Here is a 17,426-nt window from a genome sequence, read left to right on the forward strand (position 1 = left end):
GATCATTTTAGAGGAGGTTATAAAAACAAGTAACAATCTTTTAGTCTTTCTAGGGAGCAGAATCAGCTTTTTCTCACCACCCAACTGCTGCCCTTTCAGCTCAGTCCCACCTGCTCCGTTCCAGTATCATGAGCAGCTTCTGCCCTTTCTAGCAGAAGACAACTTTACACGTCTGAAAATAGCTACCACATCTTCCCCTAACCTTTCACAGGCTTTCTGTCTTTATAGGGCAGTATTTCTACCCAGCACTCAGCTGCCTTTTTGTCCTCCAGACTCCTCCTTTGCTCTGCCTCTGCCTTCAAAGGTGCTGCCACAGGCTGGTGCTGAAGCTTTTCCAGTGTCAGGGAGAATGTCAGGATTTCTTCAAAACGCCTTTTGTTAACATAGTTCATTTTTTTGCAACTGCCTGACACTGTCCTGGCACGGGCAGCTTTTGATTCTCCAATGCCTGGATTCTTTTTCTAAGGAACAGCTACCCAGCCCTTGTCCTCTGGATGCAGTTCGTGAGTTTTCAGCTCAAACACTTCTCTCCAGTAAAAAATCCTTTAAAGTTGACTTTGTACATTCTACTTATCTCCAAACTTTCTAACCTATTGTGGAATGAGATGAGCTTTAAGGTCCCTTCCACCCCAAACCAAGCCACAAGGACTCTGAAAACTTATAAAAACATTTTATCTCAAGTTCTTAAGAGAGTCTGATGGCATTAACTGCACAAATCACCTACATAAAGTCTATCTTATGCTCCTCTTTCTATTTCTAGTGCTGGTTCTAAAATAATCCCATAGAAAAAAAAAAATCTAAGTTCTCACATTTTTTATACCAGTTTAACATCCATTTAGAAGTTGGAGACCTCAAACAGCAGCACAAATGTGTTTTTCTAACAACCTTTTTTGCAACACATTTCCTTAAAATATCTATTTTAGCATTTCTGTTTCATTGCAACTAATTAGCCACACTATATGCAAGTCTGGAGAAAACCAATTCCATACTGGAAAAGGTCAGGAATTTGAGACTGTATTCTTCAGACATGGGAAGACATTTGAATTCTCTTACAAATAAATGTTTTGATTTGTACTATAAATGTAACACTCGAGCTCAACTTGAACTGCAGAGCAAAGAGATTCACAGCTCCACAGAGATCACTCTTCAGGGGAAAACAACTCTGCCAGCTGGCAGAATGGGAAGAGGGAAGAGAGAGAAAAGAGACACTGAAATAAATTCTTGCCCCAGATAAAAAGGCAGAATTAGAACCCAGCCTTTGTGCAGAGCAGCCTTCAAGGCATTGCTCAGTGTTTGGGCCAGGCTGGACTGGGCTCTGAGCAACCTGGGCTGCTGGAAGGTGTCCCTGCCCAGGGCAGGGGGTGGAATAAGAGGAGCTTTAAAGTCCCTTCCAACCCAAACCATGGTCCTGGTAATTTAGAGCCTCCATGTTTATCAGTAACACGGAAATCACCCGCTATGCAAGCAGGAAGGAGGTTTTAAATCCTCCCTGGCTCGTTTCATCCCTTCTTGATCAGTCACAAGGAGAGTGAGAGTTGAAAGGGCCCTCCCAGAGAGGAGGTCACACTGTCCTACCCAGTCTGGGGGTAGTTCTGTGCAGAGGTTACACCCTGCTCCCAGTTCATCCACTGGGCAGGAAATCTCTTACATTAAATAGAGAGGAATGGACTCAGAGGACTATTCAAGTGAACTCCAGGGACAGGAATTGCCTTAACAACCTCCAAGAGAAGTTCAGAAACACTGAAGCAAAAATAATGCTTACAGGGAAACCAGAAATAAGATTATTTTTCATTGACATAACTCCTGAACACTCGATGAAACCCAAAATGATGAAATTATCCTGGCAATAACACAGACAAAACCCCACACTTTTGGTAACCTGAAAATGCATGAACACAGGCTTTATATTATACAGTTAAAAAATAATTTTAAAAGTTATTACAGGTCCTAGGAAAGCAAAAGAATGCAAGTATTTTAATTAAGTTTGTTATTTTTGTAGGGTGGTGGGGTATTTTTATGCAATCTAGTAAAAAAGTCTATGTCTGAAAGACAGCAAAAAGAAAAATCAGAAATAATTTGAAGTAACAGCATTAAAGAATTGCCTCTAAGGCCAGTGCAATGATTTAGTGCTTAGTTTAATGTCCCTGATGCACTTAGAGACCAAAGAATTAAATTTCAAGTCCGTCAGTCTCCAGATTTGCAGGGGAGAGGTATAATGTCAAATGAATTAAAGAAGATGGATGAGTTGATGGATTCAAAGGGAGCAATCACAGTCTTTAGGACACAGACAGCTCTGGCAGTTGTAGAATGAGGATTGACAGCCTAAAATGGCAGGAAGAGGAAAACCAACCCCCAAATATCAAAGCTCTGGAAATAAAGGTACACAGAAACAAGTGCTGACTCGGAGCCCCAGCGGGGAGGATGAATGAGCAACAACAACTTAAAGTGATTTTAGAAGTCAAACTTCCATTTCCTATCAGCAGCACTAAGTGATTTCCACTTTGCTAAATATGCACATCCTGCATTTAAGCAGAATTTCTTCCAGATACCCAAGCCAGCCCTGCAATAAAACTCCAGCTGATCAGGAGACAGAGGAGGAAAGGCTGGTGGGAGTCTGGGCTGGATCCGCTCCGGCAGCCGAGGAGAACACAGTGTTTTCTCAGCATGCATCAGTCAACCAGCAAACCCAGAGGACTCGGTGCTCAGGGGGAGTTTGAGCCTCTCAGACATCTTTGAGACAGACAGAGTAACACTTTTAATCCTCTTACCTGCGGGAATTTGCGTTTGATGGATATCAGGGCTCCCTCGGGCAGCTTGGCCAGCTCGGAGTCCCTGACCGCGTGCACCGTGGTGGCTCTGGGCTGGTGGGTCAGTGCCTCCACCTGCAGGGGCACAGCCAAAGCATTAACAACCACATGAACAGCTCACAGCAGGCTGCAGAAACCAAATGTCAGCGTGAAGAGACTGAACCATCCCCAAGAACTGTTGGCTCTGCTCGCACACGGCCGGAGCAGAGCCCTGTCTGCCCCACGGGGATCTCAGGGAGGCACCACAACCTGCCATGGGCAGACTCACCCCAAATCTCTCAGGCCAAACCCCTCTGCCATGGGACAGTTGTAGCTCTTCACAGAAGCAGAACCCTCAGCCCCAGAGAGACGTTATTACAAGGGAAGGTTTGGTTTGAGCTCTGGCAGCTCTCACACAGAGGAACGAAGGAGCTGCTTTAACCCGAGCCAGAAGAGCCCCCAGAGGCACAGAGTGACCTCAGCACCACAGCAACACTGAGAGCTCCTCAGCCCTCAGTGTGGATGGTGACAAAGCCATCCAGAGCCAGGAACACCCCCCTTCTCTACTGCTCACTCTTGCCTCCGTACCACCCTGAAACACTTTTGTTTTCCCCCTGGAAGCTGAATTCCAACAACCTTGAAACAATCAGGACTTTCTAAAACTTAAAGAAAGGGATGAGACCAGACTGGACAGGGCTTGGAGCAACCTGAGCCAGTGGAAGGTGTCCTTGCCACAGTTGGAATGAGATGAGCTTTAAGGTCCCTTCCAACCCAAACCAGTCTGGGATTCTAGGGGCAAATCAGCACATTTTGGCCAGAAGTGAGCATTTCTTTTCCATTAGTTCTTTTTTTTTTTTTTACACATACATGTGCACCTGTGATGTGCAAACAGGGATCCCAGAATGGTTCTGGCTGGAAGGAACCATTGGAGACCATCAAGTCCCACCTCCCTGCTCAAGCAGGGTCTCCTGGAACAGTCACAGACTGTGACCAGACAGGTTTTGTGTATCTCCAGGGAAGGAAAACCTGTGCCAGAGTGCCAGTGCTACCTGCCCAGTGCCCAATTATTTCACCTAGAAACATTTATTTTATAGAGAGCAGAAGTTTGAATAAGATGGTGACACAATGAGAATGAATAATGAGATATTCTCCTCTATGGGGAGAACTCAGGTTCAAAAACCAAAATGCAGCTCCTCCCCAAATCCCCACCTGCCCCATCCCAGAGCCCCAGACCTGCCACTGCCTCTTGTGTTGGTTGAAAATGCAGAAATCCAATTCCCTGGGGAAATATCTTCCCATGGCTAATGAGTTTTCCTGCCAGGAGGGATGGAGTCACTGGGAGCTCAGGCCTGAGCTACAATATTTAATTGCTTAGGAACAGCCTGGTGCTCAGTTTTGGGAGTTCTGGCAGCACGCAATGTTTATTGGGCTTAAAATCCATAGATCAGCCATTTCAAAAAATAAATGGTTGTCACTGTAGTAGCTGTAATTACTAAGGTTAAAACACAAACAGAAAAATCCCTCCCTAACTACAATTCACAGGCACTTAGAATCCAAGTCAACATGACTTTGCATTTTTAATTTTCCAGTAGAAAAAGAAACAAATAATTTATCAGCTTAAAGCTGTTTGGGTTGTTTAGGGGTTGGGGGGTTGGTAGTTTTATTTCTTTCACTGATTTTGGGGGCTTTTTTGTTTTTTTGCAGAATTTTTTCCAAAGCTTATGTTGGCAGCAAATTCCAACACAAGCAATTAATTCCTTACAGAACTAAGGGCTCAGACACACAAAATGAACACTGTGTGTAATAATATAACAATAAAATAATGTGATAATGTAATAGTAATATAATAATATAATAAGATCCTGTGCAAGGGCTGAGCTGGGCAGGTGCCCAGGTTTTCACTGCTGTTCCCAGTACAAAACCAATTTCAAACACACAACTCTGTGACCCCACTTCCACCCCAAGTGCCTTTTCGGAAGGCTCCATGTGCTCAAAATGGACAATCCAGCCAACCAGAACATCTAAAGCTCAAAAACTTGCCATTAGTCCAGAAGGCTGAGATGAACCTGCCAATATTAACTTGAATTTCACCAGCACCAACTGCTCTGCACGGAAAACAGCACATTTAAAGCAACTTCTTTTTGCAAGCCCCAGCCTTTGTTTTTCGCTCAGGTACCAGGGATGTTTTGTTATGTCATCACATTTTAAACTAATTATATAGAAGAAGAAGAAAAAAAAAATCATCTTTGTACAGATATTTATGGAGAAACAAACCCCCTTCAGGTTCCCCAAAGGGTTGTATAAGATCTTCTGTTTCATCTCTCTCCCTTATTACCAGCTTTTTATCACAGGTTTTTGGCTCTGTAATTTACCTTCCTGCTCCTGAAAGCAGGTTAAGAGTTTCAGCTGTTAAAATAAAACCTTTCCTCCCAGCCAGGCACCACCTGACTGAGTTTAATTTGCACCAAGAGGAAAAACACTCAAAGTGTCCGACATCCTTTGCCACAATTTCTGTGATATATGAGTGCATAAAATTAACTGTGCTCCAAGGGGCTCCCAGGCCTTTCAGAAAAGATGAAATTTGTAAATTTGGAGAAGAGGGAATTAAAGTTTAACCTTAAACACAGCCTCAGGGAAAGGTTTTTTATCCTCCAAACCGTAACTTTGTCTTTTCGACAGAGCAGAGGCCACACAAAGACCTTTTCCAAACCTCCTTCCCATGGAGTCACTCAAATCTCCAGAGCAAGTGGCATTTGCAGCAGCACCAGTGCTCTGGACCCCTGCAATTCCTGGGAATTTGCTGAATGCAATTCCCAAGTAATTACAGAGAGTGATCTTGTGCTATTCTTACATAGAGGTACTATGTATGTCTTTGATATTTTTATTTAAATACACCCCAATATTCCAGTATGGAAAATATCTGGGTCCCAGGCACTGTACACTAAGAAATTCAAACTCTGCTTTCCTCTGTATTGTTATTACCTCAGTTCTCAATCTCTGAATTTATTAATTATCCCAATTATCTATTTAATAATTATCCCAGAGAGGTTGTGGTTCCCTGCAAGTGTCCAAGGCCAGGCTGGATGGGGCTTGGAGCAACCTGGGCTAGTGCAAGGTGTCTCTGCCCATGGCAGGGGGGTGGAATGGGATGAGCTTTAAGGTCCCTTCCAACCCAAACCATTCCAGGACTCCATGATTAATAAAATACTTCCTCTTCACTGGAAATCCAAGGGCTCTCATGTGCCATGTGGACCATCTGTAGGATTATTCTCAACCTTCACTACATTCTCCCCTTTTCACACCCTGTGGGTTAGAGCCTTCTTTGCACTAGTTTTACATTTCCTGCACATGGGAATCTGCCAAATCCAATTGGTCTTTGACTATTCTCACCTTTTTTGGAGATCAAAACCATTTTAACATTGACTCATAGTTCTCCCTCTGAAAATTACACTTTTCTACCTTGTATTTATTCTTAATATCCCATATGAGATCTCAACTATTCAGAGAATTTTATTTTTGCTTAGGGAAAACAAAAGAAGTTTCATGCAACAGGACTATTTAAAATCATTTCAGTCTTAAGCCACATTCAAATCCTTGGGCTCGTCTGCCCAGTGAACCTTTTGAGCAAGTTTTCTTGTTTTTCCAGGTTTGTAAATAGTACAATATTCAGAGATCTGGCTTGAACTTTAATAGGAATAAAATCCATTTGTGATCAGAAGATCAACCCCATAAAATTATTTCCTTGGCCATAAAAAGAGCAATTTAACATTCTGCTCACCCACCACAGCTGCAGTAAACACCACAAAACCACCTCCACAACAACATTAATAAACAAATGTCTCAAGAAACAGCATTATTATCTTCCAGATCTTATTTAACCTGACTGAGGAGAGCATTTATTTATATATTTGGTTTCATAATCACCCAAGGCTCTCTTCTGAGATCCTTCCCAGACTACCATTAGCATCACTCATCCCTGCCAGCCTGAACACAGCCACAACATTTGCTCCAGTGCAAAGAAGAGCCAGGGACTCTCTCCCAGTTCTTCTCAAACTCCAGCCAACAGGATCATCTTTGCTCCAGGCAGTAGTACCTCTCTGCTCTTCTCATTTAACATCCATTCCCCCTCCTTAGTTACAAGCCTTAAACACGTTCCACCTCACTGCCCATTTCTGGGCTTCTGTTCCCCTTGTTCCTGCTCTCTCCCTCACACAATCCTCCAGTTCTCCTGGAGCTCACTGAGTGCTGAGCCCACCACCCCTCCTGCTGCTCTCCCTCTGCCACCTTGTTATCTGGTGCTGTTTGGTTTTCTCTTGTGTCATAAAACTCAGCAAATCCACATTTCAGTGCTGTTTCCACCTGGAAATCCCTCTCCCTGAAATCCTGCTGTGCTTTATTTCAGCAGCCCTACAAAAATGCTCCATGTTCCACTCGCTGCTCCGGCATCTCCAAGGTTGACCCTTTGGCTCCACATTCCCAGAAGCAGCAGGACCCTTCTCTACCTCCATCCCACCCTCAGGAATCTGTCATCCATCACTGCCCTTGCTTCCATTCCCTCCAATTCGAGGGAATTGCATAGGAGGCAATGTCTCAAATGCTGGAATCATTGGAGTCAGGGAGCACAGAACAATTCTGAGTGTTAAATATTTGTGGTTCTCATAAATGATCACAATATGGCCATCAGAGATGGGTCCTCCTGTTGATCCTAACACTTAGAAAACAAACAAAACCACCCCGATCAGCCCCCCCAAAAAACATCTATAAATAGATCTCTGCTGTTTGCACTGTTTCAATTAATTCTGACAGGTTGGGGTTTTGAGCAACCTGGCCTAGTGGAAGGTGTCCCTGCCCATGGCAGGGGGTGGGACTGGATGATCTTTAAGGTCCCTTCCAACCCAAACCAGTCTGTGATTCCATGATTCTCACACCTTCTCCTAGTTCAGTATTAAATAGTGACAAAACCAGGTTTGCTGCCTCCATCCTGTACAAGGCACATGATTCACAATCCTGGCTTACAAGTTCTTTCCAAGGAAAAAGTGTTACTGTAAATCTTCTAAAGGGAGGGGGAAAGCAATTTATATTCTCACGACCTCCTTTGACTCCATTTCCAACACTCACTCCTGACAGTTCTTACAGCTTTCCAAGTTGCAGTTGGAAAGTACAAACTACCAAGTGGCATATTCTGCGAGTTGGACTAATTACTCAAAATTCCTTTCTGAGTTACATTCAACAAACACTTTGAAAATTTGCTTTTGTGGGCACAGCCTCAGTGAGATGGACACAGCTCTTCTCCTGCTCAGCCTCCAGCACCTCTGAGACCTCATGGAGGACTCAACCAGATCTGCTGGCAAGAAAACGTTGCTTCTTAGTGCAAATTCAGCCTCACTTTAACAAACTGCTGGGTGAATTTTTTAACGGGAAAATGCAAATTATTTCCAAATAGTTTGCTGTGCAGATTATCCCTTTGCAAATGAGTTTTCAGTCATGTCCAGTGCACAGGGAGACACATCCAGTCTGGATGAGCAGCACAAGTCAACAGGGCCATGTTTGCAGTCACAGGTCTGTTCTCCCTGACCTCAGCCAGGGGTACATTTACACCAGGGGCTCTTCCTGTGCATCCCCATCCATTCTGCAATACACTGCCTTCAGCCTCTCTTCACTATGGCTTCTATTCCAACCAGGGATCTGTCATCCTCTCACACATCATATTTCCTCCTCTCATATCAATTTTTCCTTGCTGCCAGCTCACAAAAAGCAGCAATTTTTCCTCACCAAGGTAACCCTCATTTTGGCCCTTGTGCTGACAGCAGTGAAAGCATCACACAAGTGAAAGCATCAGTGACAAGGCAACCCTGGAAGCAGGTAGAACCCTAAGGATTATTAAATTATTTAGCTTAAACTCTTCACTTTCCAAACCCTCCCTCATGACAGCCACAGTCACTGCCTGGTAATTAGCCTGACACTTCAGCACCAGCTCAGCTTCCAGGAGCAGCATCTGTGGAGGGGGCATGGGCTGTCCTGTGTAGGGGCAGCATTTGGGGCAGACCCTCCCCAGCAGGACTGGGGGTGCCTGGGGGTGCACAGACCTCTGAAAAGGGTACCCACCTCTGAAAAGACAATGGGCTCAGAGGCCCATCTGCCAAAACTGCCTCCTCACACAACATCCACCCTGGAAGGACCAGCACAGTGGAACACACAAGGGTGCACCAGTGGAGGGATAAGAAGAAGAAATATGAACACTGACACCTGCTGATGGTTCAGGAGGCTCAAGAGAAGGGGCGGGTGCCATGTCAGGTGCACAGGTAACACACCTGTGCCTCAAGGGCCAATGCCTGCCCTGGAGGAGCACAAAACAGCCACGCATTTTCACAGCAGAGTGTTTGCCAGACAAGGGCAGGAGCTGCTGCTGCAACTGAAGTCAGTGATGTAACATCATCAATGTTACAGGAAGGGCAACCAAACACTACGTGAAACATTGTTTTTTCCAGGTTTAAACAAGCTGCCCTCAGACCCCCCTTCAGCCCCTTCACACCCTGAGCTGCACAGGATGCCCCTCTCATTGGCCACGAGGAAGGACCCGAAACACAGACCTGTTTGTATCAGGAAAGGACAAAGGAGGAGACACTGCTGGAAGCAATGAATGAGTGGGAAGAACAACCAGACAAGCTGCAAATCGATGCTATTTGTGGGAGCAGTGCCAGCGGATGAACTCAGTACACCATGTACTCTTCAAAGTTGTTCTAACAACCACCTCCTGCAATCCTTCCTGTGCCAAGTTAACCCTGTGACTGAGGACATCCAGCCCTTCTGCTGTGTGCAAAGCAGAATCCAAACCTCCCTCTCATTTTTTTATAGATGTATATATTAAAAAAACCCATGAAAGACTTACAGACACACACTCGCACGTGTCAGTCGTACTTTGTGTATCTATATGTGGTTATGTGCAAGTGTTATATAAAATATATGTAAAATCAAATAAGGCTGAGCTTGCTGCCCTTTCTAATTAAGGCAGATGGAGTCCTACTACCAGTACTCCCAAAAAGACTGAGCCTGCACTTTGTAGCAGTGCAGTGACAGTCCTGTTGCAGCAGTGAACGTCATTAAGGGACAGAGAAAAAAGATTAAAGCAAGGAAGGGAACTGATAACAGTCTGACCTCCTGGATTTAAGTTTCACTCCTTATATTTCTATATGGCTGTAGAAAAGAGGGAAGTTTCATGCATGTTTTGCTCCTCTAATCCAGCATTAGAGTCAAAACACCACCAAAAGCCATATCAAAAGTCACCCGAGGTGCACACACAGAACACCCACCAAAGCCATCACGTTTATCCATGTGGTTTGAAAAGGATCTGGAAGTGCAATGCCATGGACAGGCAGGCACAGCCTGCTCCTCTTAGGGGGAATTACACCTGAATTTCCACAATGCAAAAAGAAGAAATACATCCAAGAAGACATGGCACGATAACCTGCTGGAATACTTTCCAAGAAGAGATCGATCTGATTGCTTGTGACTTAGCTGCACACAAGAACAACAAACCTGGATGGAATTTTATCAAGATCCTTCCCCACCCTCCACTGCTGACTCTTCCCCCAGAAACCCTTCCTGTTGCCTCCACTGGACTCTGCTCCCACCACTCACAGAATCATTAAGGGGAAAAGTCCTCTGAGATCATCGAGTCCCCCCTGTGCCCATCCCCACCTTGTCCCCCAGCCCAGAGCACTGAGTGCCATGGCCAGGCCTTCCTGGGACACCTCCAGGGGTGGGGACTCCACCACCTCCCTGAGCAGCCCCTTCCAATGTTAAACAACCCTTTTCATGAAGAAATTCCTCCTGCTGTCCAATCTGACCCTCCCCTGGTGCAACTTGAGGCCGTTTCCTCTTCTCCCTTGTTCCCTCGGAGCAGAGCCCGACACCCACCCCCCCGGCTCCCCCCTCCTGTCAGGGAGTTGTGGAGAGTGAGAAGGTCCCCCCTGAGCCTCCTTTTCTCCAGGTTGAGCCCCCCCAGCTCCCTCAGCTGCTCCTGGTGCTCCAGAGCCTTTCCCAGCTCCATTCCCTTCTCTGGACTCACTGCACTCCAGGCATTCTGATGAGGATAACAAGGATCACACTTCTCCCTCTCCATCTCTCTCTGGCTTTTATTTATTAATGCTTGCAAAAAAAAAAAAAGAACAGTTACTACCAGGGGAAAAAAAAATTCTCTTTTGCTGTCAACTGCCCTGTGCCTTTAGCAAGGTCAAAGGGGAAGCACTGTTAACCCTTGCTGTTCCCCAGCCAGCCTAGTTCCATGCAGCATTCCTCAAAATGGGAGGGAGAAAGGAGCAGGAGGCAAGGGAAGTAAAGAACTGTCCCTGTGGGGGATCAGGTGTATCAAGAATTAGTTGCTATCTGGACACCAGCACATATTATCACAAGGGAGTTCATCTGGAAGCAGGAGGGAGGCACAAAATATCTTAAAGGAATGATAGTCTAATGCATGAAATCACCCGTCTGAAACCCAACAGGTCACAATTTCTATCACTATCTGTCATCAAAGTTCCTAATACTCTCTACAAAGAAGGTGGCCAAGGAGATAAAGCACTCTGCAGTGTTGTCTGAGGCAGCTACAAAGCCAAATGACTTACCCACACAACATGAACCCCAGATAATTTAATGCCAGATCCCGTCAAAGCTGTGCTGTGGTTTTCCCAGCCAGAGATGAGAACACTGAACTGTACCACAACAATTTGGAGTTATGAGCAGTCTCCTGCTTTCATCAGCTGTTTAGAACTTGAGGCAAATAAAGATAAAAGAGAAATTGTTGTGGGTAAAAGAATAAATTATTGTAAAAAATCTGAAAAATAGATAGAACTCAGTGACTTCACTCAGTGAAGATGCCTGTAGGAAACCAAGGTCCATTTAGATGGCTCAGCTCAGTGATTTAAATTCAGCCAAAAACACTCTCGCAATGGGTTTGGAAATCAGGACACTGAGCTTCTCATCTCAGTCTTACACTAATTCAGCTGTGGAAATGTGAACTCCTTCCTCTGGGCTTCCCCTGCCTCCCTTTGGGGCTGGTAAATACTGGGGGGTTGCTGTTTCTGGTTTGGGTTGGGTTTTGGTTGATCAGGAGTTTCACTGGATAATTTGGATTTTTTTAGCTTCATTTTTGTTGGTTGTTTTAACTGCAGTTTCACACCTGAGATACTGCTAGGAAAATAATTTTTAGTAATTTATTACCAAGATAGAAGGTGAAAGATGAAAAGAAACCCTCCCCCTCCTGGGCCATGTCTTCCAGCTCTGTTCCTGAACCTCATCCGCCTCCAATTCCCAGAGCTCTGGGCTGTGCACAGTGAGCCTGAGGTGACACCAACCTGAATTCACCTGAAACAGTTTTGCAATAACTTACAGCTTCAGCAAATGAAGTAGACATGGCTTGACTAAGTTACAAAAATGCAAGTAATTGGCAGAAAAAGATCAAAAAAGGCAAAGCAAAGCAGCCTTAATGTGGAGGGTGCAGTGACATTCAGCTTTGGGGCTGCCTGATAACATTAATACTGATAAAGAACAAAAGCCTGACAAGTGTAATCCTGATACTTTCCTTTGTGTGATTCCTTTGAGGATTACTCAGCAATTAAAGATTTCTAACAGTCTTACATTTCAAAAGGACAATGTTCCAATCCCCTAAGGAAATTATCATAAGCCATTTACAGATTCTTCTTGGGTTTCAACTTTTTAGAGAGAAAAAAAAGCTGTGGACATTTAGCTGTCTTAATTGGATGAACAGCTTAACATCTGAAAACATTTTAAATATCTGTTATTTCTAGAATGTTAAGCATGATTTCCTCTCCAGCAGGACCAGTGTGAGCTGCACTGGCAGCTGAGGGCTCCTTTTCTGCCATTTATCACTCGTGCTGCCCTGTGCTAGAAGAAAGTGTCAGTGAACAAAGGCCTTTCTGCACTGATTTTGCTACTTCATTAACCAAAAGTGGCTGGGTGTAGTTCTACTAATAAAAGGGACATTCTGGTTATTAAAGAGAAACAGAAAATATTTTGAATTAATCAAAACATCACTGCAACTTCCCCCCTCGGTAGGTATTTTTGAAAGCTGACTGGTTTCTGGTCAGCCACTGCAGACAGGGGGTTGGTTACCAGTAAGCCCAGCTCTACATCACCCAAGAGCCCAGCTTTGAAAATCCTGTGAGTAAACAGCTCTTGCTGAGGCCCCTGAGAAGTGCCTGGCATTCAGTCACCCCACCAACACCACAGCCATTCCCCAGAACTCAATTTAGACAAAGTGCTGACTTGCATAAAAAGCTCATTGCACAGAAAGTTCTATCACCTGCAGGTATTTGAAAGGTGAGGTGTACAATTAACTTTAATTCAGCAGGAGATTATTATGGCTCTGTTGGGTTTTCTCCCTTCTCCTCACCCACAACTGTCCTTCCAACAATGCTAAACAAAAAAACACCCACCTCAACAGAGGCTTGGAGTTGTGACCCTGTGTTGTAACAACCTACAAACCACTGAATAACTGCCCAGCAGTGCCAGGGGCAACACTGAATGTCAGAGCTTGGGCCTGTTCACCTGCTATCAACAGGAACAAAAAAAATAAATGAGTGAAAAGGAATCCTCCTTCTCAGACAACAAATGAGATCAAGAGAACAAGAGTAAAAAATACAATTTCCAGCAGTTAACTGAGATCAGAAATAGAGCAGCAACATCAAGAAAAGAAAGGAGAGACTAAGAGAAGCATTTTAAACAAGTAACTTAATGAAGAGAAGCCCTTTCACTTTATCAACACACAGTGGGCTTCTCTGACCTCCTCTGGGGTCACCTGGGCATGGCAGAAGTGACAGTAGAAGAGTGACCCTTTAGCTCCCAGAATGGTTTCATAAAATTCACATTTCCACATTTTTCCACAAGTGCCTCTGTAGCAACAACGCCACCGAATTAAACGATTCCCCCAAAAGGGAATCTTTCTCTAGAAAGCAGGACTTCTGTCAACTGCATTTAAGCAGGGAGGGAACTGTTCAACAGATTCATCACTGTCATTTAAAAATTACTTGGAAGTTTTTCAATCAAGTTTTTGCTTGACTGGACCAGACACAGTGACTGGAGTCTGTGGAGAGTATTACAGAAATGTGGTTGATAGAAAGAGGACATGAGAAAGATGCTATAGCTCTGGTCCCAGGAGTCAACCATGAACAGGGCCATTTGTCCAAAAAGGCTCCCAGGGAGTCAGGATCCTCTTCCCCTGCCATAACTGTTCTCATCCTCGTCAGCTCTCCAAGGAACTACACAGGGAATGCAAACTTCAGTTTCTAGTCTGTTCTTCTCCCCCTGAATCAACAGACCTCAGGAACAGATGCCATTGAGTCAGTACAAGGAACAAAACCAGTCGAGCCCCAGGTTTAGCCCTGGGAGTGCAGGCACAGGCTGGAAAATTACCAGCTCGTCTGAAACCCTTCATCTCTCAGGGTTTTTCTTCCAAAAGAAATGGCAGAGCCTCGTCTCTTGTGCAAATGACACGTGGCATTTTAAACGTTCTGACATAAAGGCAAGAAACAAAAATACAAAACATATAAAATCAACTACAAGACTCTTGTATGTTGTCAGTGCCCACAATTATGGATGACATGGGAAGGTCTTGCAGGGGTTCAGGGAGGAACAAGCCACCAGTTGACCAAAGTACCAATTACCAACACCAACTGCTGATTTCATTCCCTGCAAGCACCTGGAACCCTCCAATTATGTTAATCTCAGGGGAAAAAAAAAAAAAAAGCACACTAGCCCTGCAGCAGGTTTTTAAAGGTTTATAGCAGATTCTGCAGAAGGGGGTGAACAAATCTTTTTAAAATGAAAAATATCATTTTCCTAATGCCCTCTGTAAAGGATGGCTGCATTAATCCTGGCAGTCTCCACACGTCCTCCCCCATGTTTTCCAAAGGCAGGCAGAGCACTGAGACTCGTCCAACAAACGGCACCATGAGTCAGTGGGGCTGGAGCTGTGGGTAGGAAGGAGATGACGCCGTCCATGGAGGCACAAAAGTCTTCAATATGATTCATGTCACAACATGGATCCAAACAAGTGACTTATGGTTTAGACACAAACTAAAAGGGTATTTCTGTGTCCATGCCGAGGGACTTGCCAGCAAACATGGCACGTTCCAACAGCAAACACACCCCAGTCCAGCCACCAAATCCACCTCCTCCTTCCTCAGCAGATAAACACTTGGGCCAGCATGGAATGTTACACCAAATCCAGCAGCAGTCCTTGTACAGGGAGGTAAAGTTTAGACCACATCATGGAATCACAGACTGCTTTGGGTTGAAACAGACCTTAAAGCTCATCTTGTTCCACCCCCTGCCATGGGCAGGGACACCTTCCACTAGCCCAGGTTGCTGCAACCTGGCCTTGCACACTTCCAGAGATGGGGTAGCCACAGCTTCTCTGGGCAACCTGTGCCAAGGGCTCCCCTCTCTGAACACCATATGCTCCCACTGTCACTCAAAACTACTTTCAGAAAGTAGAACAGCTCTGTTTTTAACCTGGAGCTCTGCAAAACTCCAGGAGCTTGACAGTGAAGTTGCAGATCACCACAGGCGAAGGAAAAGCAGGGGAAGGAGCAGGAGAATGCCTGTATGTGTCAAACCTGCCAAACCCCTGTTCCCACACTAAAAGGCCTCATACCAGCATGATTAGTCACAAAAGATCGCAGCTTTTGTTCCTGTCACACCATGTCATTTTACCTTTAATGAGATATCCCAAAAAAAAGAAAAATCAAATAAAATTTGTGAGTGTTCCTAGAATGTTCCAGAATGGACCTGCTCCTCCAAACACGATCCCAAGCCAACCTAACCCCTCAGCCAGAGCAGCACTGAGCTTGGGAAGAGATCCTTAAATACTGTCCACATAGAACTCAACAAATATTTTGCAACCACCAGCCCAACCCACCTCTGTCTTCCTCTGGGACCATCACTAGAACTGCCTCATGTTCTCTCAACAGTCCCTTCCCAATGACAGGCAATTTATTTTAAGCTATTACAAAGGTGAAAACAAGCTGTGAACACACAGTGAACAGGCACAGAAACTTCACCCTCCTCACAATAAAACCTTTTACTTGTCTCGAGATAAACAAGTCAGATATTTGGTCAGTTCCCAGTACCCCAGACCTTTGTCACAAACATTTTCTGACACAGGCACTGTTCCAGGACCCACCTGCCATCAGAGACAAGCAGGTGTCCCCTGCTGATGGTGTTTTCCTGTCACAGAGAGAGTCTTATATCACAGACACAGCCCATGAGCAAGGAAAGAGGGAAGGAGAACCTCTTACACCAGTGGGAAACACTCAACTGCTGGATGCTGCCACTCTCAAAACAATCTCCTTCTGCAATCAGCACAGTCCTGGATCAGCTCTCTGAAGTGAAATAGCCTTGGATTCCTCCTTCCCCTTCATTTCTACAGAAAAGAATTTCTTCCCATAGAACTAATCCCAATTCTTGTGTTTTCTGGTTTCAGAGTTATGCTAATTCTGGTTATAAACAGATACACATTTAGAATTTAGTTTTCAGCTCAAAACGCAAAAGAGGGCCTGAACAACAATCTCAGAACTTCAGAAACCTTCTAATTTTAAATATTACAATCAAACAAGCCGCACATATTTGTGACGTCAGACTCCTATTTCTGTTGTTAACTAGGTCTGAGAAACAAAAAATGAACATACAGAAATTCAACGTGGATAAATACCACAATTTTGAAATCAACAGTTGCGTTAATAACGATAACAATTACACACTCCCTGAAAAACCTGACTAAGCTTTGAAGCCAACTCTGAGGAGGTTGGATTAGACACTTCCAGGGGGGCTCAGCCAGACTGAATCTTCCTGTGGCACTACATTTATCCAAATCCCCATTTAGAGCACATTCCTGCAATTCTCCCTGACCTGTTCTCATGAGCTGCATGCCTTTCACTGGGAAAGAAAATAACCCATAGAACAGAAGAGCCTTGGGCAGGGCCCTGGGGTCTAGGGGGCTTATAGGTTGTATGAGGCCTTTGAAGCCTATGGGGCATATGGGACCTATGGTGCCTATAGAGCCTTTGAAGCCTATGGGGAATATGTGGTCAACCTGGACTATGGGGCCTCTGGGGCTTATGAGGCCTGTGAGGCCTTTGGGGCCCATGTGGTTTATAGAGCCTATGGGACATATAGGGCATATGTGGCCTATGGGGCCCATGTGGCCTGCTGGTTTGGTTATGACCTTTTTTTGTTTCCTCTTTCTTTTCAGACCAAGTCCAATATCTCCATTCATTAATTACTACACAAAGTTTCCAGGTAGAAGGGATTTTCCACATTTTGAACTTGTGCAAGCCCTTAACAAGATGAACAACTGATTGGAGCACGACTGTGTTTGTTCAGCGTGGAGTCAATCCCTATCTCTCAGCTGAGCAGTTTGGTTGTGACCCTCCCTCTTACCACTCCAATCAAGTCCCCTCGGCCGTATTCCCCAGTCAGGTGCTTTTTCCCATCTTCCATCCGGATGACGGAGCGAAGGCGCCCGTTCAACACGATGTACGTGCAGTCAGACTTGTCCCCCTGCCTGCAGAAAGGATCAATAACCAGGATTAGAGAAGCATCTCCGCTCAGCAAATGCATCTTGAG

The 17,426-nt window shown here is 44.9% G+C and overlaps 1 protein-coding gene across 2 annotated transcripts in view; it reads right to left on the reverse strand.

Annotated features, from left to right (window-relative positions):
• PNPLA7 (patatin like phospholipase domain containing 7) overlaps positions 1-17,426 on the reverse strand; it is a 133,170-nt gene that overhangs the window by 77,348 nt on the left and 38,396 nt on the right. For both annotated transcript variants that reach the window (XM_027649990.1, XM_027649989.1), the window contains exons 19-20: positions 17,241-17,364; positions 2,769-2,882 (exon numbers count right to left, since the gene is read on the reverse strand). In XM_027649990.1, coding sequence (XP_027505791.1) covers positions 2,769-2,882; positions 17,241-17,364 — 238 coding nt within the window. The remainder of the gene's footprint in view (positions 1-2,768; positions 2,883-17,240; positions 17,365-17,426) is intronic.

The sequence above is a fragment of the Corapipo altera genome, unplaced genomic scaffold (genome assembly GCF_003945725.1).
Source record: "Corapipo altera isolate COAL_440 unplaced genomic scaffold, ASM394572v1 268, whole genome shotgun sequence".
Taxonomy (NCBI): Eukaryota; Metazoa; Chordata; class Aves; order Passeriformes; family Pipridae; genus Corapipo; species Corapipo altera.